Source organism: Epinephelus fuscoguttatus, linkage group LG17 (genome assembly GCF_011397635.1).
Source record: "Epinephelus fuscoguttatus linkage group LG17, E.fuscoguttatus.final_Chr_v1".
Taxonomy (NCBI): domain Eukaryota; kingdom Metazoa; phylum Chordata; class Actinopteri; order Perciformes; family Serranidae; genus Epinephelus; species Epinephelus fuscoguttatus.
The window spans coordinates 42,212,710-42,233,859 of NC_064768.1; the positions used below are offsets into that span (position 1 = coordinate 42,212,710).

At 43.5% G+C, this 21,150-nt stretch overlaps 2 protein-coding genes across 5 annotated transcripts in view; both read right to left on the minus strand.

The window, feature by feature from the left end:
* LOC125904865 (zinc finger protein 572-like) overlaps positions 1-18,194 on the minus strand; it is a 36,718-nt gene extending 18,524 nt beyond the window's left edge. Inside the window, exons 1-5 of one of the 2 annotated variants that reach the window (XM_049602559.1) lie at positions 17,908-18,194; positions 17,360-17,461; positions 11,404-11,713; positions 10,985-11,267; positions 2,204-6,552 (exon numbers count right to left, since the gene is read on the minus strand). In XM_049602559.1, the coding sequence (XP_049458516.1) occupies positions 5,402-6,552; positions 10,985-11,267; positions 11,404-11,713; positions 17,360-17,461; positions 17,908-18,095 (2,034 nt within the window). In that variant the 5' untranslated portion in view covers positions 18,096-18,194 and the 3' untranslated portion in view covers positions 2,204-5,401. Of the gene's footprint in view, positions 1-2,203; positions 6,553-10,984; positions 11,268-11,403; positions 11,714-17,359; positions 17,462-17,907 lie in introns of those variants that run through there. The other variant, XM_049602560.1, reaches the window with a different exon arrangement.
* LOC125904853 (zinc finger protein Xfin-like) overlaps positions 1-21,150 on the minus strand; it is a 48,507-nt gene that overhangs the window by 10,916 nt on the left and 16,441 nt on the right. The window contains exon 1 of one of the 3 annotated variants that reach the window (XM_049602538.1): positions 552-732. The exons of the other annotated variants lie outside the window; for them this stretch is intronic. Within the exon in view, the coding sequence (XP_049458495.1) occupies positions 552-624 (73 nt within the window). The 5' untranslated portion in view covers positions 625-732. Of the gene's footprint in view, positions 1-551; positions 733-21,150 lie in introns of those variants that run through there. 3 annotated transcript variants of the gene reach the window in all.

Below are 21,150 nucleotides of genomic sequence, written 5' to 3' on the forward strand. Positions count from 1 at the left end.
TCTCAAATAATTGGTAAAATCCTACGTATTGAATGATCTAAATGTGTGATATGTAACAAACCTGATGAGGCTGTTCGGCATATGGTATAGTGTTTCCCTCATACACCTTATTGTTGGGACATGTTTTCTTTTCCTTCTTATGTTCTTAGCATATTAGCTATTTTATGTTCCTTCTGGTTATGTCATTTTACATGTTATTAATGTCTTTTTGAAGGATGTTACAGAGTAGCAACATGTTAATCAACAATGCGTTGTTATGAATACACATCCAGTGTTCTGAAATACGTTGTTATAACTGCATTTAATGTAATGCAATGTTAAGTCTAGTTGCTATGGGGCGTTCTATTGAGCTTCGCCTCTTGGTATCCATGCTCTTTGCTGAAGGTTCTCAAACTAACATGGAGGACAGCTACGTGTTCACTTCCTGGTTGAAAACAGCTCGTCACTATGACAACCACAGACGGCTGAAAGTCGCCAGTTAACATGGTCACGAGTAAATCCGAAACACCGGCTAACGTTAGCTTAGCAACATTAGCAGAGAAGAAACAAACCTCTTCTTCTTCTTCTTCTCGGGTTTAAAGCCTCGTCCGTGACGTCAGGCAGCAGCTTCCGGTGTGGGTCCATCTCTGCTCCGGTTACTGAACTAAACTCTGACGGTTTGTTTTTCTGCCGTTATTTAGATCCAGCTAACGGTTCACTCTGCTAACACTGCTAATCACGGCGGTCAGACCACCGGATATGACTACTATCACTTCCGGGAACAGATCTCAAACTAAGACTATGGAGGTGTTTCTTACGGAGACCGGTTTCTCAAAGTCAAGGAAGGATTACAGAACATTATTCACAAAACACATGTAACACAGTGAGCATCATATTAATAAGAATGATTAAAATACTTTTACTGTGACAGGACAGAACAGGTCTGGAGGCTGCACAGTGTAAAATATATTTCACTCACAGCTCTAATTGTTTTTGGTGTTTGAGAGAACTGGACTGAATGAAATGTGTTTGATCTTTATCAAAAGCAACAAAGCAAGGTTTTCTATTTGTGAACTTACATCGATGAATATGACAATATAATAATACAATGAATCCTGTGTGTGTTTATTATTTTTGTAGAGACCAAACTCGACATTCTTCCAGATAATAACTGGTTCCAATATGAAGTCACATGTGGTAATGTGCTAATATCTGTTTGGAACAGAGCCCTTATGGAACTGTTGTCGTCACGAGAGTCAGCAGAAACACAAACTTTGCCTGTGACAGTGTCTGCTGGAGATAACAAGGGCATCTGTTGAACATCAGTCCTCGGTTGAGATTTACATAGACAAGGGAGATTATATTCTGACATAAAGAAAACATCCTTTTTGAATAACTGATTTACCAATACAGTATTATTGTGAAACCAATATTCCAAACAAAAGAGATGTATTTGAATGAGACGTCCTTGTTATTCCATATAAAGTAGTTGAGGTGAAAAATGATTGTAGACGAGAGACCATGATGAGAAAGCCTGGAGATGAAAGGCAGAGATTTTAACAGGGATTTCAAGGAAGGACCCTCAAACCAACATCAAGGATCCTTCTGAGTTTCCTTCTTTCAGAGAAACCTGAAGGACGCATGTGTGGATCCTCCACAGCTATAAAATCCCCACAATGCTTTGCACAGAACACGATTTGCAATATGTCATTTATTTGAATTAATGTCTCCACCTGAGTTTATCAGACAGAAACCTCATTGACACTTTCCGAGGGCGGGTGTTAAAGAAAGAGATTTCAGCCATCTCCTGCCCTCTGGTGCGTTCTCACAGGTTTGAAATAGCTTTAGTTTCATTAAAGGAAAGAGACCATGACAACGATTCAGTGACACATTTAGAGGCAGCTGCAGAGCCAGGAGCAACACTGCATGTACGTTAGCAGAATATTCATGATTCTGAATTAGTTTTGATTTTAAACAACTTCCTGTTTGCAGCAGAGAAAACATCCAATATTACATGAGTCTCTGTCAGTGAGGAGACAAAGGGGTTAAAGTTCATACATCCACAAAGAGAGAGAGACACACACACAAAACAACACAGTCAATGAGCCTGTGTTGTTTTGTGTGGAAAATAAAAAGAAGTGTATGATGCAACCTGTGTTGCCGTGTTGCCACAAGAGGGTTTAAATGCAGTGGATTGATCTTTAAAATGAATTGGATTAAAAGATTTGTGCAAGGAAAGGAGAAATGATGGTTTATTATGCCAACAAAATGGCAATGAGTAAAAAAGTCTTTCTTTTCTTTTAAAAAGGCAATTTTTCAACTTTTTGTCTTCTAAGAATTTTTTTTTAATTTTCAAAAATTTTAATGCCCAGTTTAAAACATTTATTAGAAAAATAATCAAATGTAATCAGTTACTTTAATAAAGTAGTTAAAATAGTTACATTACTTTTGACATATTTAACCTGAGGAAAGTGACTTTGTGTCCATTTCAAGAAAAACAAAGCTGAATGTAGAAAACATAAAATGGCGGACGGTCCGACTATACCAATTCAGTATCTGACCAAATGTCTCCCCTTCTGTTCCTGAGATATGACCTTAAAACATGATGATGTCACAGTCAAGCTGACCTTTGACCTTCATTATTTTATCCTGTTAGACATTTGTGTCAAGTTTTGTCAGAATTAGTGAATGAATTCTTCACTTGTGGACAAAAACATGTTTTGTGAGGTCACACTGACCTTTGACCACTAAACTCAAACCTGTTCAGTCAAAAGGGACATTTGCATCAAATTTAAAGAAATTCCCTCAAGCTGTTCCAAAGATGTTGTTCACATAAATGAGATGGAAGCAAGGTCATAGCCACCTTGATATTTTATCCATGACCACCAAAAATCATCAGTTCATCCCAAGTCCAAATTACCTTGAGGTGTTCTTGAGATATTGCATTCATGAGAATGACCCAGACACAAGGTCACAGTGACCTCTGACCATCAAATTCTAATCCGTTTATCCTCTAGTCCAAGTGGACATTTGTGCCAAAATGACCTTTGACCTCAAACCACCAACTCAACTCAACTCAACTCAACTCAACTCAAAGAACAACAGCTGTTAGCAGTTAGCGGCTAACTCAGAGACAATGTGACACTTTCTACGTTACAAGATTTCTGGCTCAGAGTGTGAGTAAACTTATTTTAGAGATACATTTTATCAAATTCCAAAGTTTTAGAACAAATAAAAGACGCTAGGTTAAAACTTTAGATTCACAAACATCAGCATGAAATTTCACTTGTTGATTACTGACATGAAGAAAATCTATTTTTTGCATTACAAGAAAAATATTACATAGTGAAATAACGTAAAAAAGTTTATTATTGTAAATGTTTACTACAATCAAAGAGGAATAAAGGCCCCAGGGTCGACCCCTGAGGGACGCCACACAACACGTCGAAACGAAAACAAAACGAAAGAACTGATTATGGACTTTAGGAGGCATGGAGCAGACCCCTTCACATCCACGGGGTCGGGGTGGGGAGGGTCTCCACCTTCAAATTCCTGGGGGTACAGATCTCAGAGGATCTCACCTGGTCAGCCAACACCACAGGCCTAATGAAGAAGGCCCAGTAGCAGATGCACTTCCTGAGACTGCTGCGCAGGAATGGCCTCAACCCACAGCTGCTGGTCGCTTTCTACCGCTCTACCATCGAGAGTGTATTGGTGCAATGCATCACGCTATGGTACTGTGGCTGTTCTGCAGCAGAAAAAAAAGCTCTGCAGAGGGTGATTAAGATGGCGGAGAAAACCGTTGGCTGCACTCTGCCTGCCTTGGAGGACATCTCTACCTCCCGCTGCCTCCGCAGAGCCAACAAGATTTTAAAGGACTGCACACACCCTGGCCACAGACTGTTTACTCTTCTGCACTCTGGCAGGAAGTAGAGAACCCTAAAATCTCGGACTAACAGGCTCAAAAACAGTTTCTACCCCTGGGCCATCAGGCTCATCAACCAGGGCAAATGAAATGAGCTTAAGTGCATATGCTCGTTTTTGGGGTGCAATAATGACAATTTTATTCCTCTCTGAGGGCATCGCTGCTTTTAAACGTATATTCCTTAATTTATTCTAAACTGAATGTCTGTGTGGATGTTCCCGTTGTTGTTTCTTTTTGTCTTTTTTTTTTTTACCTAAGCACTGAAATAGGTGTAGCACTTTCAATTTCGTTGCAAATTCTTTTTGCAATAATAAACAGGCATTCTGATTCTGATGTCACAACAGGAACCCTTCAGACCTGGTACCTAGACCTTTGGTCTGTTAAGCGATGACAGGCATCCAATGGCTGCCACAATTCCTGCCAGTGCACGCAGCCGTGTGCTCCGAGCAGATGATTCTGTCAAATTGAGGGAAGAGGTTGTCCACCTCAGGGACGTTACCATGATAACTAGTCCAGTTTTTAGGGCTCAAAATTAGATGCTCTCGAACGCCACCCAGACCTGGAGGGCCTCTGACCCCTGAATATCAGCCCGATGAGGACGTGAATTTTTTTGGGTCGGATTTTCTTTCAGTTTTTTCTTTTTCTTAAAGATATATTTTGGGACATTTTAGCCTTTAATGGGCAGAGCAATCAAGCGTGAGAGAGGGAGTGACATGCAGCAAAAGGCCACAGGCTGGATTCGAACCCGGGTCGCTGCAGCAACAGCCTTGTACATGGGGTGCCTGCACTATCCACTAAGCCACTGATGCCCCAGGGGTCGGATTTTCAACAGCGCCTGATTGTAGAGACAAATACACACGTACTGTAGCGTCTGACACGATGATGACGCACGCTGATGTTTGATCGTATAGAATGAAATTAAAGATTTTTGTTTTTGGGCTGAAGTTTCTAAAAGTTGCTTAAAAGTTTATAAAAATTTATAAAATGGGTGAAATGATTGTTTCAAACCGACAGAATAATTTCCGCAGCCTGTGATGAACACATGAAGGTGGACAGCTTCACTCACATTATCACATTTATGAGTTCGTTCTTAAAAAAAATATTTTTGGTGTTGTTGAAAAATGTTAAACTTTATAGAAGTCATAAAAAAACAAAATATTTCACCAAAATCTGAGAAAACACTGAAAGACAGACAGACACACACACACACCAGAATGACCGTCCTCTACTGACCAATCAGACTGCAGGGTTTCTAGCTCCGCCCCAACAGAGGGGGGGCCAAACATGGGGACAACATAGCGCTTGGTGGAAACGAGGCTTTAGATACAACCTGCTTTGTTTCATCAGTGCTCACGTATCACTGAGGAACCTCACACGCCACAGGAAGTTAACTTGGCAAGTAACATTTCATCATTAACTGTATCAGAAACATGATGAAACTTAAAGCTGATATAATCTGATCCAAAATGGCTGTACGTGACAGGCAGCTTCTGTTTCTCATATGAAAGTGTTTGTTTCTGTCTGTTGAGTCGAGCCGCCGTCTGGAGGCTCCACCCCTCCGTCATCCTCAGTCTGAGTCCAATGAAGCCGCGCCGACCGCCGACCACCGCATTTGTGTCTTTTGAGCCGATGACATGATGCAAACTTTTTGTCGCAGATGGTGCAGCCGAACGGTTTCTCTCCAGTGTGATGAGCCATGTGGAGCTTCAGATTGATCTTCTGCATGAACCCTTTGTGACACACTGAGCAGCTATACGGTTTCTCTCCCGTGTGATACGTCATGTGGTTCGTCAGGTTGACCTTCTGGATGAAACCTTTACCGCACACAGAGCAGCTAAAGGGTTTCTCTCCCGTGTGAGTGATCATGTGTTTCTTCAGGTTCCCATTCTCACTGAAAGCTTTGCCGCAGACGGAGCAGCTGAACGGTTTCTCTCCCGTGTGCGTGATCATGTGTCTGTTGAGGTGTGTTTTCTGGGAAAATCTTTGGTCACAGACGGAGCAGCTGAATCTTTTCTCTCCCGTGTGGATCCTCATGTGCGTGTGCAGATATCCGCTCTGCGAGAACGACTTCTGACACACCGAGCAGCTGAAACGTTTCTCTCCTGTGTGACACCTCATGTGTCGGTTCACTGAAGTCTTGATGCCAAATCTTTTCCCACACTCGGAGCAACTGAACGGTTTCTCACGGACACTGCGTCTCGGGTCGCTGATGGGGACGTCGCCAGTTTTCGGGGAGTTTAAACCTGACTGAGGTTCTTTGGTCTCATCCAGGTCGTCAAGACTGACTTCAATCTCAGCGACTGAAGAGTCTCCGGTCCTGTCATCAGTATCTGGGTCAGGTTCAGGAGAGTCTCCTGGCGCTGGTCCTGATCCTGGTGGTCCTGGTCCTGGTCCTCCACAGTGGTGTCCCTCAGACTGAGGTGTCTCTTCATCATCTTCACTCTTCACAGGGACAGGAGTGAATGTGAACTTGGTGATATCAGCCTCCTCCAGCCCTTGAAGCTGCTCTCCCTCCTGACTGCTCCACAGTTCCTCCTCTTCCTCTTTAATGTGTGGGGGCTCTGGGTCCTCCTGGTCCACACTGGAGCTCCACTCCTGCTGCTCAGGGGGAACCTCTTCTTTAACCACCAACAGCTGCTGCTGGACCTCTGCACCAAACAGGAAACAGGAAAAAGGAAACAGAGACAAACTGTCATTTGATGCCAGATGAGCAACCTGACACACTGCAGGATATAGTGCTTTCATTCATATTTTTTTACTTTTTATTTTCTTCCAGCATTTCAATAATTTTTTATACATTTCATCAATATCATTTGGACATTTTAACATTTCATCTCTTAGACTTTTTATTAAAACTGCAGTAGAAAGCCTGAAAACAGTTCATTTTTGAGTCTCATCTGAGTTAGGTTTCGTTCGTCTCCGCCCTGAGCCCCTCCTACCAGACGAGCACGCGAGTATTTTATCCTACTTCTATCCTACTTATTATTATTATTGTTATTGTTATTTTATCCTACTTGGTTCTATTTCTCCCTCTCTCGGAGCCTCGGCTCTCCCTCACTGCACAGCAGCCCTGTCGATCCCTCCCTCGCGTCCCCGCACATACTCCCGAGGCTTGGCTCTCCCTCTCCGCGGAGAGCCCTCGGCTCCGCTCCCACGGCCAACGCTCGTGCCCTCCGGCCGGCCCCACCTCCCCCTTCCCCTCCCTCTGGGGCTCCGGGGAACCAAAGTTCTGTCTTCCTTTTTTGGGTTTAGCCGTGTAGGCAGTTGTAGCCAGTGCTGGAATAGCTATTTTACCTGGTGCACTGTTCACCATTGCCGGTTGCTCTCCCCTTCTGCTGGCAGCACGGGAACGCGCATATGTAGTAGAACAGCCAATAGGAACGCAGTGGTCTGAGCACCAAACCACTTGATTGGACACCAACATCTAAAATGACATGGAGCTTGTGGGTGCATAAAGGATGGCTCAAGGGTACACCATAGGCACGCATAGAAGATCTGAGTTGCAGGTACAGGAAAAATGGAGAACCAGCTAAGTCAAAAGAAATTTGCAGATTGTTGAATGCTCTGAGGCCCTCCTTATTACAGATGTTAGACAAAGTATGGATTCCTCTGTTGCTCGACTGGGGAAATGTAAAGGGGACACCTCCAGTAAGGAGGGCAACATTATGAACGATAGGACTATGAGTATGCCACTTTAGTTCAGAGCGAGTTGATAAAAGGAAAGACTATGGGGATTATGGGGCCCAGTTTAAGTTTTGAACATTTACGAGGGATCGAATTGATGAGAAGAGGTCAAATTCTCCTCAGTAGCCCTCCATGAAGTTACTACACTGGGGTCAAACCAGAGTGATAATGGGTGCAACCCATATGACCAAAAATACATCTCAAAATCAGGGACAGCCAGTCCTCCTTCTTTCCCGCCATGCTGTAGCCCTGGGGCAGTGAGAGAGGGAAGCGTATTTGAACAGAAATTAACCCTTATTTTTATAATTGAGATACGTGCTTGGCTGGAAACTGGGAGAAGAGACCGTTTTTTTCATATCAGCTTCAACTCTGCTTAAGATGTTCTGAAAATCATTATTTATAGTGGTGTACAGGAAGGAAAAGATGTCCACTCCCAGATATTTAAAGGACTTCACCACTGGAATGTTGGATGGTATGGTGGAAGGGGCACGGACTGAGTTGAGCTGAAGTAATGATGACTTAGACCAGTTAATTACAAAGCCTGATAAAGCACTAAATTCTTCAAAAGTGTCCAAAGCTGGGGGGATGGAGGTAAGGACATTATCTAAAAATAGTAAAATATCATCGACAAATAATGATAATTGATGTGATATTTTACAAAAGGTAATGGGAGAGATTGAAGGGTGCGGTCTTATTCTTTGCGCCAAAGGCTCAAGAGAAAGGGCAAATAATAAGGGTGAGAGAACACAGCACTGCCTGGAACCCCTTGAAATGCTAAAAGAAGATGAGAAAATGTTTCCTGTAATAATCATGGCTGAGGGGTTAGCATAAAGGACTTTAACCATTTTTATGAAGTTAGGGCCCAAGCCATATCTGTCCAACGTCAATCATAAATAATCCCATTCCAGGCGATCATAACATGAATTGTCCAAGACAATCCCAAAACACAAGATATGACAATATACATCGTGTGACGGGAGAAAAATGTCTATCGTTTCATATTTTATGAATAAATAAATATATTCGTTGTGACGCAAATTGCACTTTTTACTGCAATATGTTTCGTCATTTGGACGTTTTATTGATCTGATTCACCAGCTTTCTCGGTACCAGCGCTCCCTCCCTTCACTCACTCTCCAGCTTGCTCAACGACAACTTTTTATTCATTGGATTAAAATGTGCTTTATCGGGATAGGTATTGTTATCAGGATATGAGATTTTGGTCATATCGCCCAGCCCTAGCCGGGTAGAGAAGAAAGGTTTGAAAACCTTGCTTCTTCGCAGATTCAATGGCAGCAGAAAAACATCGGCGACGGTTGACAGTGAAGGGGATGTAATCTGCGGTGAAGTGAATGTCCCTCCCGCCGACCCGAAGAGGAGTGCGTCTTGCTGCTTTGAGGATTTTGTCACGGGCATAAAGTGCAGGAGTTTGCAGATGAGAGTGCGAGAGCCATTGGAGTTATTGCTGGTGAGGGAGATGCGATGTGCCCTCATGATTTCAATTGGCTGCTCGCCCAAACTGGGGAACCATTTTGGAAGATTAGAAGAAATGTACTGGACAGCATTCGTGCCTTTGGCTCCCTCCGGAAGTCCCAGGATACGTATGTTGTCCTGCTGGCTGCGATCTTCTAGGTCGGCTAACTTAGCTTCAATATTCTGCAAGTTCTCTTTATTCAATGTTGTGTTGTAGAGATCATTGCAGTCAGCACAGAGTTTCTGTCTGTCCTTAGTGCAGTTGGCCAGGTCGGTCTTGATGTCGTCTAACTTTCCGTTCAGGCTCGTGAACTGCAACTCGATGAAAGGATGTTGCTTATCCATAGTGGTGGCTAGCACTGTGGTTACCTCATTACTCCCAGCTTTCACATGGAGCATCCTTGTCACTGTTGTGGTGAACGTCCAAGGGTTTAGACGATCTGGTGCTCGGCATTTTAGGAGTTGAATCCAGGATGTATGCCAGGCAATAATGATGGCAAAAAGTTGTCTGTAGGTAGTTTAATAAGTAGAGAGAGGGGAAAAGGGCTGGAGCAAAAAGTTGTTAGGCAGCCATCTTCCCTATACATCACATGGTTATCTCATTATCATTTGGACATTTATAATATTATTTTCTCCCGACATTTCAATAAAATATTTTGGACATTTTATCAACATTTTTTAGGACATTTTTAAATGTTTTTTCTTTTCTTTTTTTTTTTTAAACATTTGACAAAGTTTTTTCCTCAACATTTTAATAATATCTTGTGGATATTTAATCAGAACTTTTTGGACATTTAATAAACATATATGTCTGACTTTAAAAATATATTTTTCAGACATTTTATTACTATTTTTTGGAGATTTTTATAATATTTACTAACATTTAAAAAAAATTCTTCTGACATTTCATCAACATTTTTAAGCCATTTTATCAATATTTTAATACATTTTACTTTTACTGACATTTAAATAATATTTTTCTAAAATTTAATTAACATTTTGTCTAAGTTTTTATAATTTTTTTTGCCACCAGATGAGGAGCTCATTTGAATCTGTTCCCTATTTGTCCAAAGCGAGAGCTGTGTCTGCATACTCAGCATTACGTCAAACACATCCTCAGTGGGTGTCGGCCTCCGCCAGGGTTGTGGCTTGTCACTGATTCCATTTGTGATATTCATGGACAGGATCTCAAGGCGAAGGAAGGGTCCAGTTTGGGAACCTCAGAACTGTAGCTCTGCTTTTTGCCACCTCAACATGAAGGCGCAGCGGCTCTACTCCGAGCTCCCTCCAGATGTCTGACTCCTCCCCCTATCTCTAAGGCTGAGCCCAGACACCCTACAGAGGAAACTCATTTCAGACACTTGTATCTGTGACCTCATTCTTTCAGTCACTACCCAGAGCTCATGACCATAGGTGAGGGTTGGGACGGAGATGGACCAGGAAATCGAACCAGTAACCAGTGAACCTGAGAGTTGTGCTGTTTGGGGCTAACAGCCCCTGGTAAGGCCTCCCAAGGCAAAGGGGTCTCAGGGGAGGGGTCAGACCAAATGTGGTTCAAGAAGACCTTGATGACGCGGCATATTTGGACTTCGAGCATGTCTCCCGGTATGGGGACACCTCCCCCAGCTCAGCAAGCGTCTGGGGTCAGGGCCTTGGGCAATGGGGCCTGGTCGGGCTTAGCCCGAATAAATACCATGGAGCCGTCACCCTGTGGGCCCACCACTCACAGGGACAGGAATCACAGGTCCAGTGCATTGTGTGCTGGAGGGCAGGCAGGGGTGGGGCCCCGGGTGTGCTGATCCCAGGTGTCGCTTTGGGTGCTGCTTCATAGAAATTTTGTATTGGGTGTTACTGAGCCTTTTTTTTTTTTTTTTTTACACCCAAACATGACCTCCACATCAGATGTAAATTTTTGCAACTCACCTGAACCGGCCTCATCTTTGCCCTGTAGCCGCTGAATGGCCTTCGCTCTCCGCTCCATCCAGAACTCCTTGATGGCGTCAACACAGTACGAGTCCTGGATCTTGAAGAAGGTGACCGGGTTGACGACTCCCATGTTCATGAAGCGGAACAGCAGGGCGACTTTGGCGTAGCTGTTACCGCTCAACAGGATGTTCATCCCGAGCAACAGGTCACCAGCCAACATCCCAAACTTGAAGGTTGGCTGTGAGGTCCAACTCCAGACCACGTGACCCCGAGGACAAACCTGGAGACGAGACAGACAAACTGAAAGCATCGCTGCAGGCAGGCAGAAAATGTTGCTAACTCGCGGTAAAGCTTGTTAGACAAACATAAAACCAATCACAGTGGACAGAGACAAGTCATGAGGACATGAGACATACCCATTCCACAACAAAGGCAGTACACCTCTGTTGGATAGAGCACTCGAATGGAGGTAGGCTTTGGCACAACTGTCCTGTCGATTCCGTGTGGGGACAGTGTTTGACCGGAAGGTGAACCAGTGTCGCCAGCTGACGTATATTCTCTTCATAAAGGATGGACGCACGGGAACCAATGATGTCTTCTTCAATCAGGACCTCCAGGATCTCTTCAGCTGGAGGTCCAAGGTTCTCAGGGAAGTAATGGGTTGTCTCATCGGCCGCGGTGACAGGCATGTCGTTCATCAGCCTCGTGTCCATGGCGGCTCCAAAACTGCGGGAACAGACAACATGAGTGAGACGTTACCTTGAATAAGGCCGACAAAGTCACTGTGACCTTTGCCCACCAAAATCTAATCAGTTCAATGTTGAGTCCAAGATGACGTTTGTACCAAATTTGAAAAAATAAATACATAAATAAATAAAAAATCCCTTTAGCCAATCTTGAGATATCTCTTTCACAAGAATAAGACAGACAAGGTCATAGTGACCTTGACCTCTGACCTATAACCCACAAAATCTTATCAGTTCATTATTGAGTAAAATAACGTTTGTGCCAAATATGAAAAAGTTCCCTTGAGGCGTTCTTGAGATATTGTATTCAACAAAAAGGGTAAGCCCATATATTGTGTTTTATAAGGTGTTTGTTTTATGGCTTTTAATAATTTTTAACGCTGTGAGTTAAAAGTGATGTATGTCATTGTAAAGTGCTGAGTCACTGTTAGTTAAAGTGTAAGAAATAATGTGTATTAATATTTATCTCATGTGTTCGTTGGCCAAAATTGCCCCTCAGTTACAATCAGTGAATCCCTTTTCACATGCGATTAGTTAGTTGATGGGTGGGTATAAAAGCAGCCATCACAGTGTGTAAAGACGCACGATGGCTTATTTGGCACTGTTAGAGGATGTGGTAGATGGGAGACTCTGGAGGGAGCGGATCTTCAGGGACCAGCAAGACCTACTGGCCAACGATGATGAGTGGCTTATGAGCCGGTTCAGACTGCTGTGTGCGGTGCTGCTGGATCTCTGCGCTGCGTCGGACCCGGCGTTACAAAGGAGCACCCACAGGAACTAATCTGTGCACTCAGATCTGCCCGACTGAGGCATCAACAGCAGCAGCATTCACTCAATTTGTCCAACTGTTCACATCATTGTTCCACAGACTAAAGTTCATCGGGTTATCTAACTTTCTCTGTGTGTCTCTGGAATGTAGATGCATGGCACACTACCTGACTCTCTGTTGTCTGTTTTACTGGTGCCAGTAGTTAAAGATAAAATAGGGAAGGTGTCTTGTCAAAAGTGCTTGAGAGAATCCTGCTAGATAGGCTACAGGAACATATAACCACCACTGATGAGCAGTTCGGATTTAAAAATAAACATGGTACTGACATGTGTATCTATGCTTTGAAAGAGGCTGTCAGTAGAAGACAAAACTCTACCATGTTTTTGTGCTTCCTAGATGCCTCTAAGGCCTTTGATTGCATTCATCATGGGAAACTGTTTGCAAAATTACGAGAGAGAGGGGTCCCTCCTTATTTATTGTGGGTTTTATATTTCTGGTACTCACATCAAACAATGCAGGTAAGATGGGGTAACACTACATCTGAACCCTTTTTAGTGACAAATGGGGTTAGACAGGGTGGAATTCTGTCACCTATGTTGTTCAGTTTGTATATGGATGAGCTCTCTAAAAGGCTTAAAAAGTGTAGCACTGGCTGCATGGTGGGAGAAAAGATGATTAATCACCTACTGTACGCTGATGATGTGGTCATCATGTCTGCAGCAACTTCTTAGAGTCTGCTCAGGCTACGGAAAGCAGTTTGATATCAAATTTAACTCTAAAAAGAGTGTGGTTATGATCATAAAGACTGAGGCAGACATGAAGAGAACATTCCCCTCTTTCCTCTTGGCAGAGAATCCACTGACTGTTGTGGACAAGGTGAAATATCTTGGTCACATCATCAGGAATGACCTGTGTGATGATGATGATGGTGGTGATGATGATGACGATGGTGATGATGATGATATACAGTGACAGTACTGTAAGTTGTATGCACAAGCAAATATGTTGGCACGTAAATTTTATATGTGTTCAGATAATGTTAAAATTGCTTTGTTTAACGCCTATTGTACTCCACTGTATACTGCCCACTTGTGGTGCAGTTACAGTAAGGCTAAATTGAACAAACTTCAGGTGGCATATAATGATGCACTGCGAATCCTGTTGAAGCTCCCTAGATGGACGAGTGCCAGTCAGCTGCTTGTACACAGCAATGTTCCCACATTGGATGCTCTTCTTAGGAATTTGATGTTTACTTTTATGGCACGGCTGAAGCACTCCACAAATGAAACTGTTATGGCTGTAGTCATGCCTAAAAAGAGCAGTACCTGTTATTCCTCTAGTTTTTGGAGGCACTGGAGTGTGTTTGTTGTGGTTCTAATGTTGTTTTGTGTGTGTGTGTGTGTGTTTTTTATCCTGGTGTCTGATTGTTGTTACTGTTTCTTGTAGTTGTGTGTTCTTTATTCATATTTATCTGTTTTTGCCAGTGAGCTCTTCATATATAAAACGTGAGAGGTCATATCTGTCTTTATTTTACACAAAGATATCTGCAGTCTGCAGTTTTTGTGCGTACACATGGGTCAGAGCTTCCGTGGCAGAGCCGCATTTTCCCATCAAGTTTGATTTTTAGAAATCTCAAAGGTTGCAGAGAAAGTGACATATGCCACCTTCTGTGTGTACGCTACATTTATTAATAAGATCACAGTGACCTTGTCATTCACGACAATAAGACAGACAAGGTCACAGTGATTTTGACCTTTGACCTAAAAAAGGCATTCGATTTTGGTGGTCAAAGGTTTCAGTGACCTCATCTGTCTCATTCTTTTGAACGTAGTATCGCCTCAAGGGAATTTTTTCATATTCGGCACAAACATCTAAACGATGAATTAGAACTGACACTTTGGCGGTTACTGGTCAAAGGTCATGTTCACTGTGACCTGGTCTGTCTCATTCTCATGAATGAGATACTTAAAAAAAGCCTTGATAGGATTTTTTTCAAATTTGTCACTAATCTTCACATGGACACAGCGAAGAACTGATTAGAATCTGCATGTCAGGCATCAAAGGTCAAGGTTGCTGTGACCTTGCATCTATCTCATTCTTATTAATGTGATATGTTAAAAACAGCTTGAGGCAATTTCTTCAAGTTTGGCCAGATGTTTTTTGGATGCTACAGTGAAGTGATTAGGACTGGTGGAGCTGTGCCCTCCCCCTCTGACTCTGACTCTGACTGTGACTGTGACAACTTCCTGTTGTCCTCTGCTGGTCAGGTGAAGTCGATCGGACCTGGTGTCAGCCCCAGTCCCACCCGCACCGTGACTACCTGAGCTCTTGTTACTCTGCCAGAGCTCCTACAAATCATGTCATATATCAAATCAAACTTTATTTATATAGTGTTTTTCATACATTAAAAATGCAACACAAAGTGCTTCACAAAATAAAAACAATGAAAAACCCGCCTCTCCCACGTATAACATGTGTGCACTCACATGCATGCACACACACACACACACACACACACACACACACACACACACACACACAGACAGAGTCAGTATAGTAACATGGCTGGGCACTGAGGCACCAGGTGTGGAAAAACCACCTATGGGGAGCTCATCCACACCGAGAGGCGCCACAGCCTTCGGCCACAGGGAGCGCCGCCACAGAGACCACCCCGACCCAGATAGACCGGGGTGGACTCCACATATGGTGCAGAGCCTCCCAGTCCTCCGGGCCCGAGGGATCTCAAGGACAACGTCCTCATGGGCAGACCAGACACACCTCCCAGTAGGGTTGGGAATCTCTCTGTGATAGACGATTCGATACGTATCTAGATACATGGGTTACGATACGATTCAAAAACGATATATTTTTAATACAGAACGATTCGATACGATTCGATACGGTGTAGGAACGATACAATTCGATTCGATTCTATGGTTAACATTTGTTGATGTAGACATTAATCATATATTATAAAATAAAGAAGCCAATTCTGTAAAAGTGACATTCATACAGTATTTTCAGATTTGGAAAAGACCACATCCCCAAGCATTGATGCTGTATGGCACTGGCAAAAATAAAATAAAAAGTCAAACAACAACAAAATCACATGTCAAATGTATTTATTTTTAGACATGGACCAAGAAAAGACTTGCTGAATGAACCTCATTTTGTTGGATGGGATCAATATAAAAATGAGAAGAAGTTTTAAACTTTAAGTGAAGTGAACTTTAAGTAAAATTTAAGTGTTTTAAACCTACTTGTTGTGTTGTTTTTATGGTGTTGTCTGTGTTTTTGTATGTATCTGTCATTTATAAAAAGATAAATCACTTTTCTATAATACATCAATGATATTTTAGTAGAATAAATTACTTATTGACTTATTCATACTTCAAAAACAGCATCAATAAGTGATTAACATAGGGGGGATCAAAATAAATGAAATAAATGAAATAAAAATCAACCAGCCACCCTCCTCCCCTGACAAGTAAAGAACAGTCCCTAAAGTGCGGTGAGGTTTGGGGAAATGTGAACTGCTCGTTTCTCCTCTGACACATCACATACCTGAGTGCTGCCAGGGCTTTGCTGGTATTTCTGGGCAGTCATGACACAGACGAAGACTTCTTGGACCTGGAGCCGGGCTTCTCGGTCGCCGGTAAGCGGTTATCCTGCGCCCCGGAGCACTATGGCCGCCGTATTTGACAGGAATACGTATTTCTGTCTGTGTCTGTGACCCCGCGTTCAACCCACAACCGGCAGGATTCGCCTTTAGTTTCTGCTGCGGCTTGGCTGCTCCCTGGTTTATCCAACCAGCATTAGCTTCTGTTCCTCAGCTCCACCGGTCAAGCTGGCACTGATGTTTACATCCATTATCGTCAGTAATGTCTGCTACGGAGCATGCCGCCGGCTCTTGCGTTGTTTTCGAGTTGCAAACTGTTAAAGCCAGTCAACCGATTGCTAGCCTCGCGATACCCGATCCATGACTCTACAATCGATTCATCTAAGGATTCATGGCTGATTCGTATCGATTGAGGAGGCTGCTACCGATGTAGCCGTATCTCTCGCTTGTCAAACTGGATATCCGGTCGGATCGGTTAATCGTTCCCAACCCTACCTCCCAGTGTGGAGGCCCCCCATGAGGAAACACTGGAGCTAAAAACTAAAAGACTAAAAGACAATGGATAAAAACAAACATAAAATAGAGTAATGATAAAATGCATAAAAATTTAAAGATTTAAAAATGTAATGATTTAGAAAATTTTAAAAAATAAAGAGTTAAAAATTAAAAATAATAAAATGCATAAGGATTTAAAAGTAGATCATTAAGAACATTAGACATTAACACATACATAAAAATAAATAAAATAAAATATGAAATAAAATTTAATAAAAGAAGAGTAGAAGAAATCAGTTAAAGGCCAAATTTAAAAGGTGAGTCTTGAGCCTCCTTTTAAGACCAAAGGGGGACAGAGCCTTAGAATCAGGCCTCGAGGCTCTGAACGACCTGCAGAGGATTAAAATCTGTCTCTGCTAAAAACATCCTTCTGTCAGAAATCATATCCTGACTTTATCTCAGCTGTTCATTACATCTTATTGATTTTAATGATCATTAATTATCTTTCATTTTCTTGATTTTATCTTTTACTAGATGACCTATGACCTTATTTGTTTTCTTCTTCTTGTGTTTTAATTCAGTTTAGCTTGATCAGAACTTTGTGTTTTAAAAGATGCATATAAATAAATCGTTATTATTATTCTCTCCAGAAGGCCTTGATGGATGTTTTTCAAATTTGGCACAAACGTCCACTTAGACTAAACGATAAATTAGAACTTGCTGATTGGCGTCAGAGCCCTCACCGATCAGATGCTGAACCCTGGTCAGTGTTGGACATGTCAGGAGGGTGGACTCCTCGGTAACTCGTCTTCGGGGCCGTTTGTGCCGCACGGTTGTTTTCATAACTGAAAAAGGCAAACAGTTCACAGGTTTCATCCTCTGTATCTATGAGCTCAGTAAGGGACTGTTAGTTATTTCTGAGCGGCAGAGTAACATTGGGGGGGGGGGGGGGGGGTGTCACATAATTATTTTACACTTGGGAGGATTTACATGTTTTATTTTGACTACAGGGAGCAACTGACACATTTAAATGGCTGTTTGTATTTATTTGACAATTTATTCTGACACCTGTGACAAATAAAGAACAGTCCCTAACAGCGGCTGCTCTCCATCTTGTTATCTGACCTGGGCTGGTCGGTGTTTAGCATACAGTTAGCTCAGAGAATGGGATGTAGCATTAGCATTAGCATTAGCTACAGAGGCCTGCAGACAGGCTGAGTCAACACCCGTTAGCTTCGGCTAGCACTGTAGCATCCCCCCATGCTAAGCTAACGTTAGTATATCCACCCACCTGTCGAGCAGCAGCAGAGCCAGTTCCGCGTCCAGCTGGAGCCCTTTAGCCGCCCGCAGAGCTCTCCACCTCTGAAACGCCACCCCGATGTTGACCCGGGTTTTGTCCCGCTCCCTGTCCCAGGCCCTCTTCGCCACAGACCGGGTTTTATTCAGCGGAAGTTCCCCTTCAGCGGGTCGTTCCGCCATCTTTGTTACAGCTTTAAATCTACCGTGTTTAAACCAAAATTCCCGCAAACACCGAAACGACCCGGAGAAAAGTTCACCGGAAACATTTTCCTGCCTCACCCTCACAGTCGACCTCCTTTTCCGGTTTTACCCTTCGAAATAAAAGCCCCACATCCACACACACTGGGGCTGCGTCCCAAGTCTCTTAAAATTACTGCTAACCACCTAACCTAGCCACCTAACCTAACTGTTTAGTCCCTCCCACTTAGGAAAACATTTAAGGAGTCAGGAGTTAGGAGTGAGGAGCGAGGATTGCTGATAAGAGACATGAGACGGCCTTACTCTGAAGCGTCACGTGAAGCGACGTCCTGTCCTGATGACGGTGGCACAGCTGGATCTGCTGCATGACGGAGCCAGAATTTGGCGTACATCCCAAGTCATATATTCGCTGATCAAAGCCGCTGTTTGTCCTTTATTGAAGATATAGAACAATATGAAACAGCGACAGACTCATTTCTGTCCAACTCATGTCAAAGCAAAAAGAAAATCACACCTGCATTGTGCCAGATATCAGAAACACCCGCCATAAAGGTGTGATAAACCTGACAACCTGACAAGGGAGAAGATATAAAGTTAATATAAAGTACAAATAAAAAACAAATCAATGAAAAAAGTAAATAAATAATTAAGCAAAAGGTACAAGGAGTTGATCACAGCTGAAGTGTTTCCATAAGTGCGCACAGCGTCTTAGCCCAGCCTTGATCTATCTTATCGACACAGTGCAGGGGAACATCGAGAGAGCAAATGAGCTCAACACCTTTTTCAGCCGGTTCAGTTCCTGTGCTGCTGAACTGGGGGAACCTCTGCAGCATGTCTACAACCTAAGCCTGCACCAGGGAGAGTTCCCACACTGTGGAAAACGTCCTGCATTGTCCCTGTTCCCAAGAAGGGTCGTCCCACCGAGCCCAACGACTATAGACCTGTGGCCCTCACCTCCCCTGTGATGAAGGACCTGGAGCGGCTGATATTGCACCGTATGAGACCTCAGGTGCAGCACGCCCAGGACCCCCTCCAGTTTGCATATTGGGAGAAGATAGGGGTGGAGGATGCTGTCCTGTACCTCCAACACCAGGCCCTCTCTTACTTGGACAGAGGAGATGCACTGTGAGGATTCTGTTCTTCCACTTCTCAAGCGCATTTAACACGATCCAGCCCCTCCTACTACAAGAGAAGCTGACCAGCATGCAAGTCGACCCACACCTCGTGACCTGGATCACCGACTATCTCACTGACAGACCACAATTTTTCAGGCTGGGAGGCAGTGTATCCACCACAGTGACCAGTAGCATGGGAGCACCACAGGGCACTGTGCTGTGTCCTCTCCTCTTTACCCTGTACACAGCTGATTTCCAGCACAACTCAGAACTCTGCCACATGCAGACATTTTCGGATGATACTGCTATTGTGGCATGTGTTAGAGGAGGGGAGGAGGAGTACAGGAACCTAGTGAAGGACTTTGTCGGGCGGTGTCACAGAAACCAGCAAAAACCAAGGAGATGGTGTGAGATGACATGTCTAATGACGGCGGCATGTTTTTTTTATCCCAGGATGGCGAAGGTAAGACCCGCCCTCCAACTGACTCACCCTGACATTAGACTCGTTTGAGATGAACTTTTTTTTTTATGAATTGTGCGACACACAATACCTCACATACAGACATAAACCTACACATACTTACAAACATACAGAGATACAAATAAAACAAAGGTTAAAAAACAAAAGACAGCAAAAAGACTTTACAGATCACTTCCACAGAATGTCTCCATGACAGAGTTTGTGTTAGCAGCTTTCTTATTTCTAATGTCCCTGACTGTGGCAACACAGCGGTGCAGTTCTTGTCCAAAGAGGACAATGTTTGGTTTAGATTTGGCCCATTTGTTTTTATGGATGTGAAATTTCCCCAGACTCAAGATCAACTGACAGAACAAACACAAATCTTTGTCATCAAAATCACAAGAGACTCGACTCCACCCTGTTGGAACCGCCCACCTCCTGAGGTGATATAAGCCCGCCTCGAACCTCAGCCCCTCCTCTCTCTCCTTCTCTCCAAAACCACCAGACAAAGAAAGCCGCCTGAAGTACCCTCCTCTTCTACTATTGTAAATTGTGGATGCATAAATGTCAAGTAAGTTAAGTTCACGGACCTTGATTTATTGTTATCATCTGTTTGAAGATGGAAATTTATGTTTTATGAGTTATCTTCTATTTATGTTTATTTTGTGTAGGAAATCATCCACCACCCTTTGTTCTACTCTGCTCATCTTCGTAACCTCTATTAAATTGCCAAGAACAGACTGCCGGTTCCTGTGTTTAAATGTGCACACCACACTGGATGCTCCCCTGAACCACCGCCACATACAGTCTAGTTTTTTCATGGTCCTTCGAGCCGGATCGAGCATCCATGCTGGGCGATGGATCCACAAGCTGCTCTGTCGCATGATGGGAGAGAGCATGGAGAAAGGCCACAGCGGGAGAGAATGCACCCAAGGTACCTACAGGATTACCAGACTGAACTTTACGGCAGGCCTCCTCTGCAATCACTGCAACCAAGCCTGTCTCAGAGACCCCTGAAATGGACTTGTTAAGGGAAGAAGTTGCCCAACTCAAAGGTATGGTTCGAGACTTGATGGACAGAATTCAGCAGTGTGAGCAGAGTTACTCGGAGGGAGATTTAGAAGAGGAACGTGATATAGAGCCCCAGGAGGCCCAACAACCGAACCGAACCTATCTGAATCAGCGCCCGCTTTAAACCCTGGAAAGATTTCCCAGTCAGCCCAGACCCTTTTCCCTTGCGTCCATAATACATCTGCCTTTCTAGAATGTGAACATGAGAGACCTGTTTCAGCTCCATATGTAAGATCTGAGCCACAAATGTCTGAATCTCCTAGCCCATTACCTTCAACTTCAGCAGCTTATATGCCCCCTCTAAGTTCAGCCATACCAGTTTCAGAGCATTTAAATTCAGTGTTGTTGTCTAATGTCACCTCTAGCCACCCGCCTGCAGCTGGGCCGCATG